This window comes from Stenella coeruleoalba (assembly GCF_951394435.1).
Source record: "Stenella coeruleoalba genome assembly, chromosome: 3".
Classification (NCBI taxonomy): domain Eukaryota; kingdom Metazoa; phylum Chordata; class Mammalia; order Artiodactyla; family Delphinidae; genus Stenella; species Stenella coeruleoalba.
In genome coordinates, this window is record NC_137148.1 from 42,818,907 (window position 1) to 42,846,187 (window position 27,281).

Genomic DNA, 27,281 nt, shown 5'->3' on the forward strand with positions numbered 1-27,281 from the left:
ATGACATGATGCATATTATACTTAGTACTTTGTAACGGGAAAATAAATGTTCAAATGTATTATTATTCCTTTCAAAAATCAAATAGGGCTTCCCTGGTGGAGCAATGGTTGAGAGTCCACCTGTCGATGCAGGGTACACAGGTTCGTGCCCCGGTCCGGGAAGATCCCACATGCTACGGAGAGGCTAGGCCCGTGAGCCATGGCCGCTGAGCCTGGGTGTCCGGAGCCTGTGCTCCGCAACAGGAGAGGCCACAACAGTGAGAGGCCTGTGTACTGCAAAAAAAAAAAAAAAAAAAAAAAATCAAATAAAAATACTTCTTTTTTTTTTAAAACATATGCAGCCTTTTGAGTTTTTTCCTATTTTTTTTAAATGAAAAATTCTTCTTAGTAACAAAGAGCTAATAAGCAAATATTGCCAACATGCCACTATTATGTGATAGAGATGTTGGTAACATGTTCTATTCCCCAGCATGTGTTTTCTTTTCTGTTTCTTTCCTTTCCATTTCCCTATTCTGCTCTTCTGTGTTTCTGTTCAACAATTAAGCCAAAGCTCTCATTAACTTAATGCTACTGAAGATAAATAATGTTAAATAAAAATGTTAAAGTATTACCTTATAAGGTAATAATAGTAATTTTAACAGTAACTTTTCAAAAAAGGCAAAACCATATACAGTTGACCCTTCAACAATGAGGGAGTTAACTGTGCCTCTGCACAGTTGAAAATTGGTGTATAACTTGACAGTCAAGTATCTGCAAATCTGCATCTGTAGATTCAACCAATCATGGATGGTGTAGTACTGTAGTACATAATATTGAAAAAAATCCACATATAAGTGGACCTGAACAGTTCAAACCTGTGTTGTTCAAGGTCTACTGTATTACCATTTCCAATCAAGAAGGGCCTTATTTCTGTATCTTATAAAGAGTATGAACATAAAAATGATGATCTATTCTAAGATGAGGCAACTAAAATACTGAGTAATGGTAAACTCTGAACAATATATTCATCCAACAAGGTCTCAATGAGCCTCTACAAGGTACTTGGGTACTGAGAAAAACAGAAAAAAAAAAAGTCATGGTCCCTATCCTCAAGAAACTTAAAAAATATAATTTATGAAGTCAAGAAGTCAGGTAATTTGTCCTAAATCACTTAAATAATAAAACCAAGCAGGATGCTAATAAACGATTATGATTTTCTGTTCCTCATTTCACTTTTAGCTCATATCTACACCACTTGCTAGTCGTGGCTCCCAAATTAGCTCTGTAATAGATTAGTGCAAGATTTATTCTTTTAAGGTAAAAAGTTTAGTTGACTATTTGAAACATAGAGCCATATAACATATATATTCAAATGTGGAGCATCAGAAATGATCTTGAATATAAAGTATACACTGATCAATAGTAACTGTTACTAAAATCTCACTAAGATAAAAAGGAACTGTGAGTAAGCTAAGTAGTTTCATCAGAACAGTTAGTTGATATGCAAAAACAGAAGCCTGATTTTTCAGTTCCTTTTTTAATGTAATAAAACTGATTAATAATTCAGTTGACTTCTTTGGTCTTAAGTTTTAAAACTAAAGGCAGAATTAAGAGTACTTTGACCCACTAATTTACAAGACTAGGATTGACAGTCCTATTAAATATCCTTAGTCTAAAACTGTCAATTTCACTAAATAAAACTTGAAAAAAGTATCTCCTGGATGTAATGAGTAAAAATATTCTATATAAAATATCAATGAAAAATACATTTTAAATTAAGGTGGGTATCTAAGATCAGCAACAACTCAAGGATGCCCACTCTTGCCAATTTTATTCAACATAATATTGGAAGTCCTAGCCACAGCAATCAGGCAAGAAATAGAAATAAAAGGATTCCAAATTGGAAAGGAAGTAAAAAGGTAACACTCTGCAGATGACATGACACTACACATAGAAAATCCTATGATGCCACCAAAAAAGTAGTAGAGCTCAACAATGAATTCAGTAAAGTTGCAGGATACAAAATTAATATACAGAAATCTGTTGCACTTCTATACACTAAAAATAAATTACCAGAAGGGAAATTAAGAAAACAATCCCATTTACCATTGCATCAAAAAGAATAAAATATGTAGGAATAAACCTATCTCAGAAGGCAAAACAACTATACTTGGAAAATTATAAGACACTGATGAAAGAAATTGAAGACAACATAAACAGATGGAAAGGTATACTGTGTTCATGGATTGGAATTAATATTGTTAAAATGACCATACTACCCAAGGCAATCTACAGATTATTGCAATCCCTATAAAAATACCAAGGGCATTTTTCACAGAACCAGAACAAATAATTTTAAAATTTGTATGGAAACACAAAAGACCCCAAATAGCCAAAATAATCTTGAGAAAGAAGAACAGAGCTGGAGGAACAATGTTTCTTGACTTCAGACTATACTACAAAGCTACAATACTCAAAACACTATGGTACTGGCCAAAAAAACAAATAGATCGACGGAACAGGATGAGAAAGCCCAGAAATAAACCCGTGCACTTACGATCAATTAATCTGTGACAAAGGAGGCAAGAATATACAATGGAGAAAAGACAGTCTCTTCAATAAGTGGTGCTGGGAAAACTGGACAGCCACATGTAAAATAATGAGATTAGAACATTTTCTCACACCATATATAGAAATAAACTCAAAATGGATTAAAGAACTAAATGTAAGACCAGAAACCATAAAACTCCTAGAGGAAAACATAGGCGGAACACCCTTTGCCATAAATCACAGCAACATATATTTTTGACCTGTATGCTAAAGCAGAGGAAATAAAAGCAAAATAGGACCTAATCAGACTTAAAAGCTTTTGTGTGGCAAAAAGGAAACCACTGACAAAACAAAGAGACAACCTACTGAATGGGAGAAAATATTTGCTAATGATATGACTGATAAGGGGTCAATACCCAGAATATATAAACAGCTCATACAACTCAACAAAAAAACAAGCAACCCAATTTAAAAATGGGCAGATCTGAATAGACATTTTATAAAGAAGACATACAGATGGCCAACAAGCACAAGAAAAGATCCTCAACGTCAGTAATCATCTGGGAACTTCAAAACCACAATAAGATATCACCTCACACCCATTAGAATGGTTATCATCAAAAAAGTGAGAAATATAAGGGAACCCTTATACACTGTTGGGGGAATGTAAATTGGTGCAACCACTGTGGAAAACAGTATGGCCAATTTCTCAAAAAACTGAAAATAGAACTACCATATGACCCAGCAATTCCACTCCTGGGTATACATCTGAAAAAAAATGAAAACACTAATTCAAAAAGATACAGGTACCCCAATGTTCATTGCAGCATTATTTACAACTGCCAAGATACGGAAGTAACCTAAGTGTCCATCAACAGATGAATGGATAAAGAAGATGTGGTATATGTATAATGCAACACTACTCAGCAATAAAAAAGAATGAAATTTTGCCATTTGCAACAACATGGATGGACGTGGAAGGTATTATGCTAAGTGAAATAAGTCAGACAAAGACAAATACTGCATGATATCACTTATATGTGGAATCTAAAAAATAATACAAACTAGTGAATATAACAAAAAGGAAACAGACTTACAGATACAGAGAACAAACTAGTGGTTACCAGTGGAGCGAGGGAAGCAGGGAGGGGCAAGATATGGGTAGGGGATTAAGAGTTATAAACTATTACGTATAAAATAAATAAGCGGGCTTCCCTGGTGGCGCAGTGGTTGAGAGTCCGCCTGCCTATGCAGGGGACATGGGTTCGTGCCCCGGTCTGGGAGGATCCCACATGCCGCGGAGTAGCTGGGCCCGTGAGCCATGGCCGCTGAGCCTGCGCGTCCGGAGCCTGTGCTCCGCAACGGGAGAGGCCACGACGGTGAGAGGCCCGCGTACCGCAAAAATAAATAAATAAATAAATAAATAAATAAGCAAGCCAGAAAGATATATTGTACAACACAGGGAATACAGTCAATATTTTAAAATAACTATAAATGCAGTATAACCTTTAAAAACTGTGAATCACTATTTTGTACACCTGTAACTTATGTAATATTGTACATCAACTGTATCTCAATTAGAAAAAAAGGAAAAGGAAAATAAAGAAAGATGGACATGGCATAGGAATTAAAAGCTTGGAAAATAAACATATAGTAGAGAAGTTATTAACTTTAGAGAGTTTTAAAAATATCATCTCAATTTAAAAAATTAAATATTTTAGAAATTGAAAAGTTGACTGTCAGGAAGCCAGTACCCCTTCATCAAAAAGAATAACTTAAAGAACTTGGGGGAAATTTATAAAAGAAAATCTAAAGCACATAAAATAATCTATAAATTAATGTGTAAGCATTTGGAACTATTCCAAGCACTACTGAACTTTATATAGGAGTTTGCTACTATTATTTGTGAACTTAAACTAAGTTTAATGAAATGAGCTTAATGAAACTGTTATACTGTGGGAGGAAAAAGGCATAAACAGAATTGTTAAGAAATGCTAGAGAAAATTTTTAGTATTGGTAAGCAGGCAGAACCTTATTGCTCTTAAATCTACAAAAACTGATGAAACCACCTTCAGAAGGTATTCATTTGTTTGAATTATACACAATGGTTAAATTGGGATATAGCCTATTCTGATTCTATTAAGTAGAATTTAGTGGTCAGCTCACATAAGACTGCTTGGATTTGAATCCTGGATTTACTGTGTGACTTGGGGCAACTTACTTAAATTCCCTAAGGGAATTTGGTTTGAGATTTAAATGAGATAATGCACATAATAATGTGACAGGTCCACAGTGAGTGCTCAATAAACATAGCTATCATTTTTATTATGAATTTAGTTCTTTAAAAGTAACTAGCAAAATTATATTTTGGCTTAATTTAGTGGCCTGAATAAAATCAGCTGACAGATGTACGTCTTTAGCATAAAGTGAGTAAACCCAGTGAGGTAAGAAAGATAAAGAAATTGAGCTTCATAGAATTACTGAACTGTCACAAACAGAATAGACCTAAAGGGAAAGAATTCATTTCTGAAGAACAAAACAGTGTCACTTTGGAGAAAAACTCAGAGAAAAAGACAAGTCAATAGAAAGGTAGTGGAAGATGGAACTAACATTTATTTATTGAATGCCTACTACTGGCCTAATGTTTACATGTTGTTTAATTGCATCCAATACTTTAGGATTTGGGAAATAGGTATTACCTTCAAATTATTGATACAAAAAACATAAATAAATAAAAAACCATGAAGCTCAGAAGTAACTTGTCCTAAATCACGTAACTAATAAAGCCACGATTGGGAAATGAAACCAGGCTACTTTGATCCCAAACGCTATTTCCCACTATAGTGGGATGTCTGCTTTAAAGAAGGAGGCAGGCTATTTGGAAGACAAAAGAAGCCTCTGAAAATCAGGTCCTGTTCAGATTCGGAAACAAAAAAGCAGTAATACCTAGAATGACAAATGGCCTTAAACTCTTTAAAAACAAAGTTTAGGACTAGAAGAGTGAAGATATGTGCCGAAGTATCTGGATTACAAATTTAAAACAACACAGTTTTCTTGAAGCAAACTAGCTTAGGTGAATTTGTTTCTCTTGATGCAAACTTCTTTGTCTCAAGGCTAGATATTCCCTTGGACAGCAATAATCCTTCCAGCAGCAGTGAAACACAGGAAAGGTCAATAGCCAAGTCAGAGTAGGAAAAAACATACCTGCTTAAACAATGGCAGAAAAAAACGGCTACACTTCTGACTTACTTTGTTAACCAACACTCTCCACTGTATTGGTTCCTAAACTAAACTGAGAATGTGGTTGAGTTTAGAAACAGGATTTTTTATGTCCTGAAGATGATACTTTCACTGAATATTGAATGTTAGGAAACCAGAAAAGAGGAAAATCTAGAAAGGTTCTTAGATTTCAGTCAGCCTTAACAAAAAGTGATAATCAAGGTTGGGGAAAATATGAAGGACATTCAGGAATTGACATAAAGTTTCCAGTTTAATCACATACATGTATTTGTCCTGGGCGAATCTGAAATCTTGTGGCATTGTCAAATTAGCTTTTTATTCCAAACAAGCAGAAAACTGATGATATTTCAATGATTCAAAATAAATCATGAATGAGTCCAAAGTTCCTAGTGCCTTTCAAAGATTTATTAACATTCAAGTAAATATGAAGAACTGTAAGGAAACAGATCATTTTCAGTTGCCTCAATTAGTCAAGTAACCTGAACTTCAAATTCCCCCAGAATGCTGTTTCAAAGGAAATTTGATAGCTTTCTGAAAGTCTTGAGAACTATAAACTGAAGTTTGATGAATTAGGTTGAGAGGTGAATTGGAGTTTCATAGCTAATATTACTTAGATGGTAACACAGAATAGTGCTACCAATGATTAAGTAAAATTTTAAATATTCCTAAGCACTAATTTGCCACAGACTAACACTAATATAGGGAGTTAAATACAAAAAAATGACATAAACAGATATATTCATTTCTATTTCATTCAATCCTCTGATCTTTAAGACACTGAAGTCCCAGATACAAGATTATTAATGTCAAAGGTAAGTCATTTAGTAATAAGACCCTTGGGCTTCCCTGGTGGCGCAGTGGTTGAGAGTCCGCCTGCCGATGCAGGGGATACAGGTTCACGCCCCGGGTCTGGGAAGATCCCACATGCTGCGGAGCGCCTAGGCCCGTGAGCCATGGCCGCTGAGCCTGGGTGTCCAGAGCCTGTGCTCCGCAATGAGAGAGGCCACAACAGTGAGAGGCCCACGTACCGCCAAAAAAAAAAAAAAAAAAAAGAAAAGAAAAAGAAAAAAACCCTTATCATTTATTTTAAGATTGGTTTTAGTATGGGGTCTCAATATGAAAACAGCTTATTAACTTGTTTGCTGGTGCTTATGCTGAAGCATTTATCTCCATGAAAAGAACATAGAGAACAACCAAAGGAAGCTCCTAAATGTTATTTTTAAAAGTTATTAACTGTGAGCATCAGTATATCTCAAAGAATGTCAGCCCTTTCCACACTAGGTTCAGAAACTTTCTTTGACAATTCTTTGCAAAAGCAAACCTACAGTACATATGCCAAGATGCTAGCGACAATCTGCAATAAGGAGGTACTAGCTTTTGCCCAAAGAAATGGATTATGAACCCACCATACAAGTATTTATGAGTGAAAATTACTATTAACTAATACTTCTGCAAATGGTAGAGTTTTAGATACTATATTTACATTCAGTTCACCAGGCCAGGGGTTGATAATTTTTTTTCTGCAAAGGGCCAGATAGTAAATATTTTAGGCTTTGCCAGCCATATGGTCTCTACAACTACTCAACTCTGCCTGTAGCACAAAAGACAATGTATAAATGAGTAAGCATGGTTGTGTTCCAGTAAAACCATATAAAAAGTAAATACATTTGGCAGTGGCCAAATTTGGTCATAGTTTACTCACCTCTGTAGTATGCCAATATCAAAGCAATTGGAACCATATCATTAAAAAGGCAGCCTTGTGAAAGCAGTTATGTATATGTATGTTCTTCTAGGTAAGTCTGTAACTTCTATAAAGTCCGGTAACAAACTTTATCTAAACCTCTTCCTTATGAATTGCTTAATGGTGAGCCAATAGGAGCCATAATATTCAAATTCTGATGTGACAGTTGGAACATGCTTCTAATCTGATCAATAAATCCTTTAAAAGGTGTTAAATTTGACAGTGCTGGAAGACAATGTGTTTTAATAAAGAAATTAGCAGTCAGAACAATGCAATGGCACCAAAGAACCTCTCCTCTCACACTGGGAACACTAAATGCTCTAGTTATGTTTAGGCAGTAGGAAAGAAAGAATACTGGCAAGTACTGAAATTTAAGTGTATTATAAAATGCTGGCTTGCTAGAAATTTTTATCTTCTTAATTTTTTCTTTACTTTTATGTTCGTATCTCTTAAAAAAATACTATAAATCATTATTTTAATTTGTAATTCAGGTATTCCCATCCTCCTATGCTGTTTACCCTTTATTGTAACTATTTAGGGTATTATAAAAATCACAATAAACAGCATTATTTTTATGTATGTAACTGAGATATGCAGCATTTAAGACAGAAGAAATCTAAGGCTAAATGTTTTCAGAGCTCTAGTGGGCATACAGTGGGAAAGGAAAGGTGAACTTTATTTTCTTCGAGGCAAAGAAGCTATAGGTGACATCTTAGCTTGCCACCAACCTTTATTCTTAATATGAAGTTTGTAGTTGTTTGTGAGGCAAGGAGATTTTTGTTCAAGTTAAAACAAGGGTTTCTTTGACCTACTGCAAAGTGTAAAGCCTTTCCCTTCAGGGGCTGCCTGTTACCCTGCATATGACAAGCAGTAAAAAGATAAAAGGAGGGGGAACAGGTTCTAAAGTTTGCTAATCTACTGATCTCAGCAATAGATTACGGCATGGCTTGAGAGTCATGAAAATTAGGTTTTAGTCAAGCTGGCCATTAACCGGTTGTCTCGTGGTGAGCGAGTCAGTTTCTTCAACTCGGTGGACTGAAGTTTCCTCATCTGGAAAATGAGAGAATGCGCTTGACTAGCTGCTCTCAAAGGTCCGTTCCAGCTCTATTATTCTAAGACAGGAAAATGTCAAGCCACCTACTGTGGTCACTGTCTCTCACAGTCGAGCCGGGGGAAAAGCGTGACGAGGACTTCCCTGTCTCAGCCCTCACCCCATCTGCGGTCCTAGCTCAAGGCACCAAGGGAGCTTCCTCCCCACCTCCCCTCTCTAGCTCTCTCCTACTCGGGATAGAAAAGGGCGCTCCCATTCCCGCAATTCCCCCAATTCTCCTCCTCCCTCCTCCTCTCACTCGGGTGTTCACCCACGGTAACCCTGCCTTTTCCCTAAGGTCCGGCAGACACCGACTCCCACAGCCCCTCGAGTTCTTTCTCAGCCCCCGACGGAGGCCCTGCCTTGCTCTCACCCGAGACCTGTAGGAACGCGCGCCGCCTCTCCGGACCGGTCTCCGCGGGCCCCGGCTTTGGCCTCACCGCTTCCGCAAGAAGCCACAGTTCCGAGGCGTTTCCCTGAAGAACTTCCCCGGGTAACAGCCGACTCCGTCGCAAGCTCAGCCTTAGCAGCCGCGTCCCCCCTTTCCCTCCGCTCCCTCCCGGGAGATGAGTTTGCAAGACCCGGAACGTCCTCTACCTGAGCAGGCCGAGCCTTTAATCTCAGCTCGGCGGGAAGGAGGACACCCCTCCCCCAAACTTCTCAACTTGCTGCAGCAAGGGTTCTTGTCCCCTGAACAGGAAAAGGCAACGGCCTAGGCCGCGGAGGCCAGCGGGGGATGCAGTTCTGAGAGCGCTAAGCCGGCCGCCGCAGTCAAACCTCCTGCCGCCGCGGACTACAACTCCCAGAGGGCTCTGCGACAGCCAACACGCCTCCCGCCGCAGAGCCCAGCCCTCCGGCTTCGGAAGGAAGGGCGGCGCAGGTGGGCTAATCGCGTTTTATCTGCAGCCAGACCTTTGCGCTAGAGTCTGTTGCCTGCCTGCCCTTAAGGCATCTAAGAGGAGGGACGCGATCTCCTGCAGTCTACCACCCCGGAGGCCACCTGAGAAAGGGCTGATGTGACATTTCCATCTAGGGCTGACCTCCCATTATCTGTCTGTCATCTCAGGCTGTTCTCGCTGGTGCTCTGTACTCTCATCACGTGCTTGCACCCTGTGGACACCAAGGGAAGCTGGTTTGAAAAAAAAATTGTTAGATTTGGCACTTTCTCTCCCTTGTCTAGACATTTAGGTTTGTTTTTTGTTTTTTACGTGTTGGCAGTTTAGTCACTAGGCTAAAAGAGGGGCTTTGGTAGGATTTTAAGCACCCTCTCCCCATCCCTAACGATTTCGCCGACAGCCACCCCAAATAAACATACAGTCTAAGGAAAATTGGTGTGCTTGTTATAAAAAGTCAGCTTAAGGTAAGTCTCCTGGAAAGCATATGGCAATACCTCAACTCTTCTTACGTAGGAAGCCGGTGGCTTTTTTTTTTTTAAGCAAAACAACCAGGAAAAATCCAACGTTAGTGTAATGTGTTAATCCCAAGTGAAAGAAACCAAATTTAACAAATAGTTAAAACTGAGTGCCAAGCATTTTACATAAAATATCTCATTAAGTCTTTACCATGATTCTAGAAGTGTATATTATCCCTATTTTACAAATAAGGAAACAGCCCTAGAGAATTTTAAGAGTTACCCAAGGCCAAACAACTATCAAGTGGCAGAAGATCTGGAATTCAAACTGAGGTCTTCTTCCAAAGCCTATGCTCTCAAACTCTGCCTCTATTATCGAGGGTTTGATAAATGCAAGGCAGGTAATGTGATGAATATTGCCTTTAAGGCAGATAAAAGTTATTTTGCTAATGGTGTCCTTATTAAAAAACTTTTGCAACTGCTTTTTAGCCTGCCTTCAACAGTACATTCTTTTGATAGATGCACTGGTGGCAAAATTTTCTTCTTTCTCTGCTTTTCAGGCTGAGAAAATATTTTTAGGTAAGGCTGAGAAGCACGAAAGTAGATGGTATGGAATGACGTCAGCGAAAATGGCTGAATAGGGAACTTGAAAACTCTCCCTCCACAAAAGCAACGAATAACCTGGTGAAACTGTCAGAATCAGCTTTTTTTGGAACTCTGGAATCTAATAAAAAAAACTCACAACAACCAGGGGAACACTTAAGAAAAGACTGCTGAATTTTGGCAAGAAAACTCTGTGATTATCTCTAGCTTGCCAGTGGCCTTGAGGACAGCAGCCCACATTCCTGGTGTAGGTTGCTGGTACCAGAGAGAGTAATATGGACCTTATTCTAAAGGAGTTGTAATTTTGTGTTTTGACCTATCTGGTGGTGTCCTGAAGGTTTGGCTCAAGGGCTTACCTTTGTTTCCCCAGCCTTGGAGCCTCCCAGGGCTGAGGCAGGATTGTCAAAAGAGTTTAAAGCAAATGTATTAGTCACTGCCACCAGGGTACGATGTAACAGTTGGGACAAACAATAAACAGGCCAAGAAACCTAGGAAGGAAGAGGCTGGGGAAGCAGATACTTGGGGAATAAAGGGTTTTTGTTTTCTATTTTTTAAATATTTACTTATTTATTTGGTCGTGCTGTATCTTAGTTGCAGCAGGTGGGCTCCTTAGTTGAGGCATGTATGCGGGATCTAGTTCCCTGACCAGGGATGGACCCGGGCCCCCTGCGTTGGGAGCATGGAGTCTTATCCACTGTGCCACCAGGGAAGTCCTGGTATAAGGGTTTTCTTGAAAAGCTTCCTCCTCTTCTGGGGAATCCAGAAGGCCACATGCATGCCTTGGTCTGGACCCATGCTCAGAAAAGACCTGAGAAGACCCTAAGCTCTCACTTCTGGCTGACTTTCAGACTCTGTACAAGCAGGAAGTGAAGGCTAATGCAGAAATGTAAAGTATCCTGCTAAGCATTGAAGGAGTGCCCCAGCACACAGCTAGCTGACAAAGACTGGGAGAGATTTTTTGCATTTTATCTGGTTTTTTCTTTTTCTTTTTTGCTTATAAGCATTTAATAAAGATATCTCTGCTAAATCACTAGCTGACCACTAAGCTAATGGAACAGAGTGGTCACACAACAAAGAATACAGACTTTGTAGAATTAGCTGACTGGTAGTTAAGTCTAAAAGCTTGATCACATTTAAACTTGATTTTTAAAATCAAGCATTTATAGTTGGTGTTATAGACTTCCCATCACATCAGGAAGCACATTTCTGGAATTCTTTCATTTGTGATATTAAGACTATTCAGTGGGCTCAAATATTGTCTCTTACAAAGTTCACCTTTAGCTTTTCACCAGTCATTGATGATCAGTAGCCATTGATGATCATCTTCTAGATCAGAGGTTTGTGTCACCCTTAGTGTCTGAGTAAATTTTTCTCAGTGTCCTTAGTTTCTGTTTACTAAGTGGTTAGGTCCAAACAAATTAATATGTGTTTATTTAAATATATATGGAAATTGAAAGAAAAAGATTTTATTTCATTCTTTAATAACCACAATTGCTTACTAATTGGGTGTATACACCTATTGGGCACTGCATAACTTCTCAAACCTTGAAATCAGATGGGACATCACTGTCTCCATTTCCTCTTCCACATTGGATTTTGCACAGCACTTGCTTGAGATCATAGGAATTGCTGAAAACTCAATTTTGAAAAGATATGTTAGCCAAAAGAATTAACTTGATCTAATGTTGAAACTGTGAAGTACCTCAAGCGTTCACATGGTGTCTGACAGATATTGCTGTTTTCCTCAAAAATTTAAAATACTCTGTGAAGTCCTTGTGAGTTCCCTGTGGTAACCTCATAGCTTAGGAACTGCAGGTCACTAGCAATTATGTTCCTGGCCTAAAGCAAGAATTGACAAACATTTTATGTAAAGGGCCTAGTAGTAAGTATTTTAGGTTTTATAGCCATATGGTCTCTGTTAACAACTACCCAATTCTGCCTTTATGGCGTGAATGCAGCCAACATAGGCAATATATAAACCAATGAGGTGGCTATATTTTAATTTATTTATAGAAATAGGTACTAGACTGGATTTGTTCCCAGAACTGTAGCTTTCTGACCCTCTGGCCTAGAGAACACAGAGTGGAGATTTTCCTTTATTAGCTGGATTCTTCAAAGGAGAGGAATTTCCCCTTTCCTCCAGGATCTGAGCTCACTCCCTTTTTGCATTTGAAGCTCTCCAGCTTTGTTTGGGATTTATTTAAAGGTTTCATCTTTCTTGGTAAGGCCTTGTTTTGAGTACTCGTTTGGCACTTTGGTCTGATCTTGAGATCAGAATGTTTCAACTGAAGTTAGCTGAAAATGACTTTGGCCCAATTTCTTTGGGAAGGGGCTGCTTCAAATGAAACTGCTGGTTTAGCCTTCAGCCCATTCCTCTGGAAGGGCTGTTTTCTGGAGAATGGCAAAAGAAGGGAGGAAGAGAGGGAGGAAGGAAGGAGGGAGGGAGGGAAGGAAGGGAGGGAGGAAGGGCCTTTGTCCTGGCTCCTCAGGGACCAAGCTGTCTTCTTAAGACTGGCTGGGATGAGATTGCACGCTGTTTGAATTGAACCTATTGTGCTGTAAGCTGTTTAAACTGTTTGAAAATTGTTCTTTACTCTAGAGGAAAAACATCTAGAAAATGAGATCCCAGTTATCTAAGTATTTTGAGGGCACACCCTCTACAGGGACTTTAGCCAATTTTATGTTTAAAACCAAGGTCCTACAGGGAGGAGGAAGGGTAAGCTGGGACAAGGTGAGAGAGTGGCATGGACATACATACACTACCAAATGTAAAATAGATAGCTAGTGGGAAGCAGCTGCATAGCACAGGGAGATCAGCTTTGTGTCCACCTAGAGGGGTGGGAAAGGGAGGGTGAGGGAGGAGTGGGGATATGTGTATATGTATAGCTGATTCACTTTGCTATAAGGCAGAAACTAACACACCATTATAAAGCAATTATACTCCAATAAAGATGTTAAAAAAAAACCCAAGGTCCTTCCCTTTGTGCACTTCTAATTAAATAGACTGACCTGACCAAAGACAATTGAGAATATCAATAGTCATTATGGGGAACTTTTGAAATCCCCAAACTTAATATTCTTAAAACAGAATTGGACTACAATAGCTCAAAAATTTACAATTGAGTGGAATGCTTATTTCTATGGGTATTTTGAGGCTTTCTGAAATTATCAGGAGTCTAAAATTGCTTCTGCAAAATAAGACTTTAAGATTAACTGAGGCAGACAAATGATTAAAGAAAGGTAAAATGGCTCCTGAAGCCTCAGGCTCTTCTTCCTTGGCTTCTTTGTCTCAGGCTCTGCCTCTGGCCCCTTCTTGTTTCCCACAGCTCTGTCTTCCTCTTTTTTACCACCATCCCCATACTAATTCTCTCACCAAACTTCCCCCTTTCTCTGAAACTCTCCCTATTCCCTTTTTCTCTGCACTTGTCAGTACCTGTTGCTTTAAAATTTAGCATTCTGAGGATCGAGGCTAAAAGCTTAATTTCTTGATATCCTCTGGACTAAAGCTGAACTGCGAGCCATAGCCAAAGATTTTTCCAAAGTAACTGAAGGTTTACACAGATTCGCTGAGGAATTTAATATAGCCATTAAAGTGTATCAACCTGGTTTCTCTGATTAATATCAGCTAGTTGGTATATGCTTGTTGGTAAAGGCCAGGTCCAGCATTGGATGAAAACTGCTAATTGGGAAAGTCCTGAAAGAGCTCTAGAATTACAACTGAGAAACCAGCGCGCTAACTTATTTTATGATTAGGCTCAGGCAATTGCTAGATGACTTCATCGAGCAATTCCTAGGGCTTTTCCAAAACGGGAAATTTGATTTGAACAAAATTCAGACTTGCACACAAAAATCTAATGAACCTGCTCATGAATATTACAATTGACTTCAGAATGTTTTTAAATAAAATTCTGGTCTTCCTTCAAATGTTGATTCCACCTGAGTAGTTTTTAAATTTTTTTACTCCTAATTTATCCCTCATGCACCCCCTTTCTGCTTTGATAACCATAAGTTTGTTTTCAATGTCTGTGAGTCTATTTCTGTTTCATAAGTTCATTTGTATCATTTTTTTAGGTTCCACATATAAGTGATATCGTATGATATTTGTCTTTCTTTTTCTGACTCGCTTCACTTAGTATGATAACCTCTAGGTCTATTCATGTTGCTGCAAATGGCATTATTTTATTCTTTTTTATGGCCGAGTAGTATTCCTTTGTGTATATATATATATATATATATATATATATATATATATATATATACCACATCTGCTTTATCCATTCACCTGTCGATGGACATTTCAGTCGCTTCCACATCTTGGCTATTATAAATAGTGCTGCTATGAACATTGGGGTGCATGTATCTTTTCAAATTAGAATTTTTGTCTTTTCCAGATATATGCCCAAGAGTGGGATTGCTGGATAATATGGTAACTCTTTAAGGAACTTTCATGCTGTTTTCCATAGTGGCTGTACCAATTTACATTCCCACCAACAATGTAGGAGGATCCCCTTTACTCCACACCCTCTCCAGCATTTATTATTTGTAGACTTTTTAAAGATAGCCATTCTGACCCATGTGAAGTGATGCCTTATCGTAGTTTTGATTTGCATTTCTCTGATAATTAGCAATGTTGAGCATCTTTTCATGTGCCTATTGGCCATCTCCTTTGGAGAAATGTCTATTTAGGTCTTCTGCCCATTTTTTGATTGGGTTTTTTTTTTGTTTTGTTATTGAGTTGCATGAGCTGTTTATATATTTTGGAAGTCAAGCTCTTATTGGTTGTATCATTTGCAAATATTTTCTCCCACTCCATGGGTTGTCTTTTCGTTTTGTTTATAGTTTCCTTTGCTATGCCAAAACTTACAAGTTTGATTAGGTTCCATTTGTTTATTTTCCCTTTATTTCTATTGCCTTGGGAGACTGACCTAAGAAAACACTGGTACAATTTACTTCAGAGAAATGTTTTTTGGTTTTTTTAAAAGATTTATTTATTATTTATTTATCTATTTTATTTTTATTTTGGGCTGCATCGGGTCTTAGTTGCAGCACATGGGGGATCTTCGTTGAGGCATGCAGGCTCTTCGTTGTGGTGTGCAGACTTCTCTCTAGTTGCAACATGTGGGTTTTCTCTCTCTAGTTGTGGTGCACAGGCTCCAGGGTACATGGCCTCTGTAGTTGTGGTGCGCAGGTTCCAGAGCATGTAGTTTGCGGCATGCAGGCTCTAGTTGAGGTGTGCAAACTCAGCAGTTGTGGCACATAGGCTTAGTTGCCCCGCGGCATCTGGGATCTTAGTTCCCTGACCAGGGATCAAACCCGTGTCCCCTGCATTGTAAGGTGGATTCTTTACCACTGGACCACCAGGGAAGTCCCCATTTCAGAGAATGTTTTGCCTGTGTTCTCCTCCAGTAGTTTTATGATGTCATGTCTTATATTTAAGTCTTTAAGTCATTTTGAGTTTATTTTTGTGTATGGTGTGAGGGAGTGTTCTAACTTCAGTGATTTACATGCGGCTGTCCAGTTTTCCCAACACCACTTGCTGCAGAGACTGTCTTTTCTCAGTTGCCTCCTTTGTCAAAGATTGACTGTAGGTGTGTAGGTTTATTTCTGGGCTCTTTATTCTGATCCATTGATCTATATGTCTGGTTTTGTGCCAATAGCATGCTGTTTTGATTATTGCAGCTTTGTAGTATTCTCTGAAGTCTGGGAGGGTTATGCCTTCAGCTTTGTTCTTTTTCCTCAGGATTGCTTTAGCAATTCTGAGTCTTTTATGGTTCCATCCATCCGTATGGTTTTTAACTCTTATGGGTTTTTTTTCTTTTTTTTTTCAATGGGAAACTAGCTAAATTAATTATATTGCATATACACAATAAAATACCAGCTACTCCAGCTTTCTTTTGATTTCCATTTGCATGGAATACCTTTTTCCATCCCCTCACTTTCAGTCTGTATGTGTCCCTAAGTCTGAAGTGGGTCTCTTGTAGACAGTATATATATGGGTCTTGTTTTTGTATCCATTTAGCAAGCCTGTGTCTTTTGGTTGGAGCATTTAATTCATTCATGTTTAAGGTAATTATCCATATGTATGTTCCTGTGACCATTTTCTTAATTGTTTTGGGTTTGTTTTTGTAGGTCCTTTTCTTCTCTTGTGTTTCCCACTTAGAGAAGTTCCTTTCGCATTTGTTGTAGAGCTTGTTTAGTGGTGCTGAATTCTCTTAGGTTTTGCTTGTCTGTAAAGCTTTTGATTTCTCCAACGAATCTGAATGAGACCCTTGCTGGGTAATCTTGTTTGTAGGCTCTTCCCTTTCATCACTTTAAGTACATCATGCCACTCCCTTCTGGCTTGTAGAGTTTCTGCTGAGAAATCAGCTGTTAACCTTATGGGAGTTCCCTTGTATGTTATTTTTCGGTTTTCCCTTGCTGCTTTCAATAATTTTTCTTTGTATTTAATTTTTGCCAGTTTGATTACTATGTGTCTCGGCGTGTTTCTCCTTGGGTTTATCCTGTATGGGACTCACTCTGCTTCCTGGACTTGGGTGGCTATTTCCTTTCCCATGTTAGGGAAGTTTTCGACTATAATCTCTTCAAATATTTTCTCTGGTCCTTTCTCCCTCTCTTCTCCTTCTGGGATCCCTATAATGTGAATGTTGTTGCGTTTAATGTTGTCCCAGAGGTCTCTTAGGCTGTCTTCATTTCTTTTCATTCTTTTTTCTTTATTCTCTTCCGCAGCAGTGAATTCCATCATTCTGTCTTCCAGGTTACTTATCCGTTCTTCTGCCTCAGTTATTCTGCTCTTGATTCCTTCTAGTGTAGTTTTCATTTCAGTTATTGTATTGTTCATCTCTGTTTGTTTGTTCTTTAATTCTTCTAGGTCTTTGTTAAACATTTCTTGCATCTTCTCGATCTTTGCCTCCATTCTTTTTCTGAGGTCCTGGATCATCTTCACTATCATTATTCTGAATTCTTTTTCTGGAAGGTTGCCTATCTCCACTTCATTTAGTTGTTTTTCTGGGGTTTTATCTTGTTCCTTCATCTGGTACATAGCCCTCTGCCTTTTCATCTTGTCTATCTTTCTGTGAATGTGGTTTTCCTTCCACAGGCTGCAGGATTGTAGTTCTTCTTGCTTCTGCTGTCTGCCCTCTGTTGGATGAGGCTATCTAAGAGGCTTGATGGGAGGGACTGATGGTGGGTAGAGCTGACTGTTGCTCTGGTGGGCAGAGCTCAGTAAAACTTTTATCTACTTGACTGCTGATGGGTGGGGCTGGGTTCCCTCCCTGTTGGTTGTTTGGCCTGAGGCAACCCTACACTGGAGCCTACCTGGGCTCTTTGCTGGGGCCAATGGCAGACTCTGGGAGGGCTCACACCAAGGAGTACTTCCCAGAACTTCTGCTGCCAGTGTCCTTGTCCCCACAGTGAGCCACAGCCACCCCCCACCTCTGCAGGAGACCCTCCAACTCTAGCAGGTAGGTCTGGTTCAGTCTCCCCCGGGGTCACTGCTCCTTCCCCTGGGTCCCGATGCACACACTACTTTGTGTGTGCCCTCCAAGAGTGGAGACTCTGTTTCCCCAAGTCCTGTCAAAGTCCTGCAATCAATTCCCACTAGGCTTCAAAGTCTGATTCTCTAGGAATTCCTCCTCCCGTTGCCAGACCCCCAGGTTGGGGAGCCTGACATGGGGCTCAGAACCTTCACTCCAGTGGGTGGACTTCTGTGGTATAGGTGTTCTGCAGTTTGTGAGTCACCCACCCCAGTTATGGGATTTGATTTTACTGTGATTGCGCCCCTCCTACCATCTCTTTGTGGCTTCTCCTTTGTCTTTGGATGTGGGGTATCTTTTTTGGTGAGTTCCAGTGTCTTCCTGTTGAGATTGTCCAGCAGCTATTTGTGATTCTGGTGTTCTCGCAAGAGGGAGTGAGAGCACGTCCTTCTACTCCGCCATCTTGGTTCCTCTCCCCCAACTCTTATGTTTATTAATGGGTGGAACTGGGACCTTTTCCTTCTAGTAAAAATGACCAGGTTGGAATGGAAAACTTTGTTCACTCCAGATTTAGTAAATCTGGCAAAACATCTCTCTCATTCTCTAGATGTTACCTTAAAGGAATACAGTCAAAATTCTTAATCTCCAACTCCAGCAAATGAATGATCCTAAATATAATCAAAACCTGCCTAGTTTCTAGATTGTTACAAAATTAAGCACTTGTCTTCCAACATCCTCCCAATTCTCAGTGACAGGGCTCCAAGGAACTATAGGTGGTTTTCCCAACCCTCCTTCTTAACTGGCTTGAAGGAACATTTCTCCAGATTGGGGGAAAATCTCTTCTAGTCCTAACTGACAAGGGAGCTACACTCATTGCTCAATTCTGCTACTATAAAACAGCCCTGCCTCAAAGTACTAAAACAGTTCAAATAGTGCAGATCTTTAATGAGCCTCAAGAGGTTCTTGTCTCTGAACCTATTCCCTTTAGTTTAGGGCTTTTGAGAGATACTCACACTTTTCTCCTTGGCTCCTCTGCCCCTACCCACTTATTAGGCTAAGACTTCTTAGAGAATTATCATGCCAGTATTCTTTCTCCCCGAAAGGGAAAATATAGAAATTGACAGTAGTCATCTAAGCAATCCACCAAGTGAATTAAATGACCCTTTGATATCTTTTATTCCATCTCTGACCGTACTAGAGCAGATTCTGGAAACGCTGATCATTTGTCCCTATTGAATCAGTTCACACTTCCCTTATGAGCAAAATCTCCAAATGATGTTGGCAAAATTCATAGCACATTTCCCATTAAAATTCAGAGAGACTCCTCAAAATCTCTTCCCAGAATTAATTGATACCCTAAGAGTAAGGAAGCCATTCAAGGTGTAAAGCCTATAATAGAAGATTACAAGGCTCAAGGCCTCATTATCCCTTGTACTAGGCAGACACTCCCATTTTACTGGTGAGAAAACCTAAGGGCCAAGGGTGGAGGTTTGTCCAGGACCTCCCAGCAACAAACAACATTGTTATCTCTGTTGTTCCTAGCCCTCATAGTTATTAGGTAGTAAATTCTTTACTGTAGCTGATTTATATAACGCAGTCTTTAGTATTTCAGTTGGTGAAGCTAGCCAATACCTTTTTGCCTTCACTTTGCAAGAAAGCCAATTCACCTGGACTGTAATGCCTCAGGGTTATACGGAGCCCCTATTTCTTGGGCAAATCCTCAAGGTTGATCCCTAGAGATACTGCTTTGTTGTAACAAGTGGATGATTCACTTCTTTGCTCTCGTTCTCAAGCCTCCTTACAGGAAGACAGCAACCACTTGCTAAACTTTTAGCCTTAAAGGGACATAATATCACCAAAGAAAAATGGCAGTTTGCCCCAAACCAGGTTTGATATGTAGGGCGTCAGATATCAGAACAAGGGATACACTTAGATCCAGATAGACTTCATGGTGTCTTAGTTTCCCAAAACCCAAAACTAAGTGCCAACTGTGAGATTTTCTTGGTCTAGTTTGTAATTGCTGAAATTGTGACAGGTTTCCTTAGGCTAGACCTTAATGGCTAAAATTGGATTCCAATTTTTCCCTCTTATGGCCAAACTTCTGTACGTTTTACTCAACAATAACAACACAACTTAATTTTATGGGAAGAATTGGATGACATAGCCTCAAGGTCTTAGAGAAGAGTTTGCTGAACCCACCTGCCCTTGATCTTCACAATTATCAAATTCCATTTTTCCTTGTTGTATATGAAAAGGAAGGGAATGCCCTTGGGGTACTCACCCCAAAACATGGATTCACCATTGACCCATAGGGTATTATAGCCAACAGCTGGACCCTGTGGCATGAGGATAACCCCCTTGCCTTACTGTGATCCTTCTAAACCTCACATCCACCCCTTTTGGAATTTATAAACTCTCATCCTTTGAGCTAGTCACAGTATACCCAATGAACTTGGCTCCTACTTCTTTAACCTACAACTGATAAAAGGAGAGATACTCCAATATTGCAAAGGCCTAATTGCTTCTATTAAAAATAACCATGTTTTGGTGGATCAGTCTTTTCACAGTGCACCCTTGGGGGACAAAGACCTTAAGCATCACATCTTGCAACCTGGAGATTTCATCTATCGGAAAAGATACATCAGAAGAACTCTCTTCAACCTTGCTGGAAAGTACTCTATCAAGTACTCCAAACAGCCCTTGTGCTTCCAGACTCCAAGGAATAGACTCTTGGATTCATGAGACACACCTAAAGAAAGCATCGAACCTTAACTGAAACTGCACATCATCTGGTGACCTGAAAGTAAAGATTTTCCAGAATTGAAGCAGATGACATCTGATAAGACAGCTTTCCCAAGATATCTGGACCAGGCCTGTTGGAAGTTTGTCACCAAGCCTTTGATGATGGCATAATGCCTCAGGAGATCTCTGATGTCTATGATTTTGATAACAGGACTTTAGATAAAAAGTGCCTGAGAGTCCTCCTTCCTCCTCCTTGTTACTCAAATGTGACCTTAATAGGCTTCCAATCTGTGCACTTTCCCTCTGATGTGAGACACTATACCCAGGAATGGTCCTTCTTGACATTGAGGGACAAAAAGCCATTGAAACTAAAAACCCTGACTCTTGATAGCAGTGCTTTCAGAGAAAAATCCTGATCAAAAGGGGAAAATGTAAAAAATTAATAAACAGAAACCTCAATTAAATAGAGTTGGGAGACCAGAAGGGGGAGCTCTCACACCCTCTGGTGATAGAACCTAACAGGAAGAAGAACGACTCCTTTCCTGGCAGGGACTCAGCCAATGAAAAGCTATGAGCTCTTTGTTTTACTTATGGTCTGTATGTTTTCACACTGGACTGAAGCCTTTCCTTGAAGACAGACGGCCTCTTCTGTGGCTAAAGTCTCTTTAGAAAAGGTTATCCCTACCTGGGGAACTCCTCTAGAACTGTGAGGAACCCATCTTACTGGCCAGGTGCTTTGAAAATTCCTTTTCCTCTCTATAAAAGTGTTCTCCTTCCTTTGCCATGCCGGGACTTGCATGTGGTTTGGCATGGTTGCAGACCCCAAATTGCAATTCTCTGCTAATCCTGAATAAACCCATCTTTGCTGGAGACATATTTGGCAGTGTTTTTGTTTCAGGTCAACAGCAGTCTGTGTGCTAGCATGTGCACTGCTAATGGGTTTGTCATTGTTTCTATGCTTTTTCAGTGGGCAGAGTAAGGAAATCCTTTTTATTTTATGGAGATAATATATCATGAGTTCATAATGATATTTCCAATTCAAGTTTAAGAGTATAGGGCTATTTCTTAACCTCTGATTTCTATTTCAATCTCTTTTCTCTCACACTAAAAATCTTAATTCTTAAACAATATTAACTTAATTATGTACTAGTTTATTACCAACAATATGATTACAGAATTGGTTTATTTTTTGCAGTTCTTTTTGCCTTATGATATATCCCACTAGGGACATATGGTCAAATTACTGTATTTTAAATCACTTGAAATAACTCTTCTCTGTGTGGTTAAGCCACTAACTCTAAATACCCACTAAAAAGCCACTAAATAAATATACATTTATTTAAGTGTATTTGGTTTTTTGCTTTAAATTCTAAAATAGCTCTTTAAATTTAATTTAGTTTTATAGTTTTGCATAACAATCACATGGTTTCACAATCAAATCCACTCACTCAGACACGTCTGGCACACATTCTTATCCTTTTCAACCTGTTCTCTCATCTCATAGGTAGTCTAATATTTGGCTTATCCTTCCATTTTTTAAAAATATAAACAGATACATCTCTTTATATATAAGCTAGCATACTTGACACCCTACTCTGTACCTGGCTTTTTTCCAATAATATATCCTAGGGATCACTCCATAGCAATATACAGAGATAACCCTCTTTCCTTTGTACAGCTGCAGAATACTCTGAAGGGGAGCACCCCAAAATATGCCACTTTGGCATATTGATTGGTTTGAATTAAAGGTACTTGAGAAACAAGTACCTTTATTATATGGGATTCAGAGAATTTGGAGAAACTGTATATAAGCTTTCCAGGGAATTTTGAGACACGAATCTTAAGGTTTTAAGTTCTGTTAGCCATTGCCATTCTTTTCACTAGAATGTCCCTTGATAGGTTAATTTTACCTATAGCATTTAGCATAGTACCTGGCATACAGTAGGTGCTTATTTAAAGCCTATTTAAGAGCTGAATGAATCCCTGCCTTTTCCCTATGTTGTGATTTAATACCATCACTAATTTAAGATCTGTTAGATGGAACCAGAAAATGGAATATACTGGCTTCACTTTCTTGGGACACACATTAAGGAGCAAGTGTTTACTAAATTGTTTGTCCTTTTTCACTGTTTACGTTCAATTTTTGAATTTCATTATCTTCATCCATTGTTTATCCTTTCTTCAATATCGAACTTCAGTTCTCATCAGAATTCACTTTTTCTTAACCAGGGCTAGCTCTCAAAAATTATATACATTGAGTGTTTCATAAAGAACTATTTCATTGAAAGCAACAAAAATCTCTTCTCTCCAAGATTTAACAGCAGAGAATGTTTGCTAAATGTTTTAAAAAATATGCTTATTTTAGAAAATATCTCCAAACTTTCCATTCCCAAAATAAAAAATCTAGTTGGTTATAATTCTCTCTATACAATTTCATATTTTGCTCTTTTCACTTAATAAGTATTTTCCCGTGACATAAAAAATTTTGAAAGAATATTCAAAGTGAGTTAAAATACCTCAGAGGACCCTGTGTACAAGTTCAGAGCACCAGAAAGAGTATTTGTGTCTCTCCCCCTTACGTATACAGTGATTGAAAGTGTCAGCTGCCTCAAGGGTATGATGTGAAAATTTTGTTTAAAAATAGAAATTGCAGGGGGTGTGGGTTCCATCCTTGGTCAGGGAGCTAAGATCCCACATGCCTCGTGGCTAAAAAACCAAAACATAAAACAGAAGCAATATTGTAATAAGTTCAATAAAGACTTTAAAAATGGTCCACATCAAATAAAAAAAAGATAATTCACCTTGAAAATAGTCTGACAAAGTTTGGTGCTAACTAAATAAATCCTGACATATTTTTTACGGAAGAGGCAGACCAGTAATGGTGGTTCTAGAGCTGAAAAGTATGAAGCGTGCCCATAAGATACCTCAACCTCTGTGCCTGAGTGCTGGACTGTGTTGGGACTTATAATTATGAAGTATTCGGGAATTTATTCAAAGATTCAGAGAACAGAAAGTGATGAAAATAGAACCCAAAATGAAAATGACACTTTTCAAGTAGACCGTTGTTATGCCTTTTGGAGGGATGGGAAAATACGGAGGGATTTCCCTGACTTTTTGTGGGGCAGAACAAGAATATCTGATTGGTGAGAACATAAGTACCAAAATGACCTTCGGTCACCCTTAACTTTGGCCAGTAGCTCTAGGGATATAAACAGGTGGGCCACAAATCCAAGCGCTGATGAACGACCTACACCAGCAGAATTTCCTTCTTCCTTCTGGATCAGAGAGCGTCTCCTTCCCAAAGAGTTGGACCCCCAACTCTATAAGACAAGCTACTTTCTTCACAGTTTTCTGGGTATCAGCATGACAGTCTCATCCCTGCCTTCACTGGGAGGAAAAGGAATGCAACCTCCACCGGCCTCAGCCGTACGTTGAAGCACTCGGGAATCTCCCGGATGTGAAGCAAGCGCCTCAGAAATAGGCCAACTGCCAGGGACTGCAATAGGCAAAAGGGGAGAGGACGCTTAAAGAGGTAGGTGAGAAGGCATTTTATTCCTCTAATTTTTTTTTTTTTTTGCGGTACGCGGGCCTCTCACTGTTCTGGCCTTCTCCCGTTGCACAGCACAGGCCCCAGACGCGCAGGCTCAGCGGCCATGGCTCACGCGCCCAGCTGCTTCGCGGCATGTGGGATCTTCGCGGACCGGGGCACGAACCTGTGTCCCCTAGCATTGGCCGGCGGACTCTCAACAACTGCGCCACCAAGGAAGCCCTGTTTTCAACTCTGACTTGCAGCTCTCGCATACGGAAATCCTATAGCCACTCCAGTTTGAGGACCCCACCCAAGAATCTAGAGACAAGCGGCGCACGGCCAGCTCTCTACCCCAGGCCTAACGGACCACTCTGGGAGGAGCCTAATGGGTCGCGCCACTGCGGCCTAGAATGCCAACAAGTAGGGTAGGAGAGGCTGGAGATGGGGGCGGGACGGCGCGTCTGCCTGACCGCTGATTGGCTGAGGGCACTCGTTGCCTGGCGCCATTTGTTGTTGGAGGGGCTCGCCTGACGCAGCCTGCGTCCTGCACGTGCAGCCGTTTACGCGGCGTCAGCGCCTGCGAGAACTCTGGGAGAGCAAGCAGCGGAGAGGTGAGTGAGCTAGCGGCTTTTTCCGCCCCGTACGCGTCTCGTCCCGACCTTCTGGGCTTCCCAGTAGCTGGACTTTGGGCCGACTGAAGGACGGACGCGGTGGGCGGGGGTTTGAAGCCGTCCTTTGGCGTCATTCTGCTTTCTGCCGGAGGGTCCAAAAGCACCGTGGGTGCCCGAAGTCTGAGGTTGAGGCCTGCAGAGGAGGTGAAGGAGCCTTTTTGACCAGCCCCTGCTTGTCTTTTTCTCTGAATAGGGATGGTTGTAGTAACACTGTGTATAAATCCTCCTTGGTGAAGCCAGTCCTTTGTTGGAGGTATTCGGGCCACCTAACCACTGCTTCCTTCCCTGCCAAACTTCGAGGCCTTGATCCCCGCCCCCCCCTCCAAGAAACTAAGTAAAAAACCTCAAGCTAAACGGCTTACCTAGTTTTGAAGGGAGGCATGTGAAGGGAGAAACCTTGAGTAGTATCTGAAAAATGTCCCCTCCCCTTAATATACAATAAGACGTTTGAGGACCCTTCGATGGAGACGATAAATTCTAACAACAGATTTTGGGAGAAAGCCTAAACATCAGTGGGGACATGGTGATTGCTAGAGTGATTAGGTAAGTGGTTCAACTGATTTTTAAAGAGAAAAAGGATGGACATAAATGCTGTCTCTAGGGAAGAAACAAAACTTAATTGCTTGGTTTTTTTTTTTTTTTTTGCGGTACGCGGGCCTCTCACTGTTGTGGCCTCTCCCGTTGCGGAGCACAGGCTCAGCGGCCATGGCTCACGGGCGCAACCGCTTCGCGGCATGTGGGATCTTCCCGGACCGGGGCACGAACCCGTGTACCCTGCATTGGCAGGCGGACTCTCAACCACCGCACCACCAGGGAAGCCCTAATTGCTTGTTTTGCAAAAAGTTTTTGGGAGGATCAACACTTAGTTGAGTAGTTTGGAGGGGTATATGTGAAATGATGAGGGTTTATGCTTTTAAAGATATGATTCTGATCTCTCTGATTCTAATTGAGGCTAAATGTGCATGTTTGTATTTTTATGAAAATAGAACTGGAAGCCACCATGGGAGATGAAGATTGGGAAGCAGAAATAATCAAACCTCGTATGTCTTCCTATGTTCCTGTATTTGAGAAGGTAATAAAATTCAAAGTTTGCAGTTATTAAATGCTGCAGATTTTATCGAAGTTGAAAATCACTGTGGTGAGAAAGTTCTAAATTACAGTTTGTTGTGCTTATCTCGGTGTGATTGTTATTAACTATCTCATGGCGAATGATGAAGAGGCACGCTAAGCCTCAAATAGAATAAAATAGTCTGAGGTAATTTGATAATTAAAAACTAAAATGTATATAATAATATTAACAATTTAATTTAAATCTCAATGATTTAGGACTTGTGGGTGAAAGCAAGCTTATGCTAATGTGGTTGAATGTTTCTGAGATACAGTCATATAGAAAACTGAAAAAATTTAATTTGATTTTGGTTGATGTTTTGAATTCTGAAAATTGGTTTCCTACAAGCAGGGCTCTCAAGATAAAAACATTAGGCTGATTCAGATGGTAACATCAGTTTGATCTTCAAATGTACAAATCAGCAGATCTTTTTTCTCAATGGTGTTTGAAGAGTTACATTGGAATTCAGAAGAAGGGGTTATGGAGTGGGTTTTGGATTTCAGTTTTCACTTGAAAATTGACTTAATAGGGTGAACAGACTCTACTTTAGAAGATAGTGTATTTTAACGGGTTGCTTTTACATAAGTGTTACATACTTGAAAATGTCTCCAAAAGTTGATTTTTTTCCTTTTAGAATTTCCAGTTGGTGTTTATGTTAGTCAATTCTGACACTTTCTATTTCAAAGTGATGTCTTAGTGGAAATTCTTAATTTACCCCAAATCATAAGATAAGTAATTCTTTGTCTCAATTGGATTTGATCTGTATGTATATAAAGTTTATGTTAAAATATCTAAAATGTTAATCTGAATTTATCGTGTTTCTTGTTTTGGGACTTACTTTAGAAGTAACATCTTTTGTATGTTATCTTTTTACAGTCTTCCCATCATAAAAATATTGGAACACCATTGGGAAAAGAGGAGAAAAATCACCTAACAGTCTTGCTCACTAGCACAAATGCTCTGTTTTTAGTAAATTTTCTTCTATTTTTCCCAAACATGTTTTTATATAGATTGTAATGATAGTACATAATAATTTTTGATTTCAGCTTTTTCACTCTTCAGCATTAACTATTCCATATTACTAATTTCCTAAAAATAATTTCTAATGGTTATATAATATTTCATGGACTAGAGCTACCATAACATAAATAATTTTCTGTTGGTGCGAATTTAAGATGTTGTTATCTTTCCACTGTAATATTGTC

General features: G+C 39.6%; 2 protein-coding genes across 23 annotated transcripts in view; one reads left to right on the plus strand and one right to left on the minus strand.

Annotated features, from left to right (window-relative positions):
- The window catches only part of SLC38A9 (solute carrier family 38 member 9), a 108,397-nt gene extending 99,026 nt beyond the window's left edge, over positions 1-9,371 (minus strand). For 11 of the 17 annotated variants that reach the window (XR_013827507.1, XR_013827508.1, XR_013827509.1 and 8 more), the window contains exon 1: positions 6,032-9,371. The gene's annotated coding sequence lies outside the window, so the exon portion shown is untranslated. The remainder of the gene's footprint in view (positions 1-6,031) is intronic. The other 6 variants (XM_079916146.1, XM_079916144.1, XM_079916145.1 and 3 more) reach the window with 6 other exon arrangements.
- Positions 9,372-24,801: 15,430 nt separating this feature from the next.
- Positions 24,802-27,281, plus strand: part of DDX4 (DEAD-box helicase 4) — a 69,100-nt gene continuing 66,620 nt past the window's right edge. For 3 of the 6 annotated variants that reach the window (XM_079916777.1, XM_079916781.1, XM_079916782.1), the window contains exons 1-2: positions 24,802-24,908; positions 25,955-26,040. In XM_079916777.1, the coding sequence (XP_079772903.1) occupies positions 25,969-26,040 (72 nt within the window). In that variant the 5' untranslated portion in view covers positions 24,802-24,908; positions 25,955-25,968. Of the gene's footprint in view, positions 24,909-24,948; positions 25,512-25,954; positions 26,041-27,281 lie in introns of those variants that run through there. The other 3 variants (XM_079916779.1, XM_079916780.1, XM_079916778.1) reach the window with 3 other exon arrangements.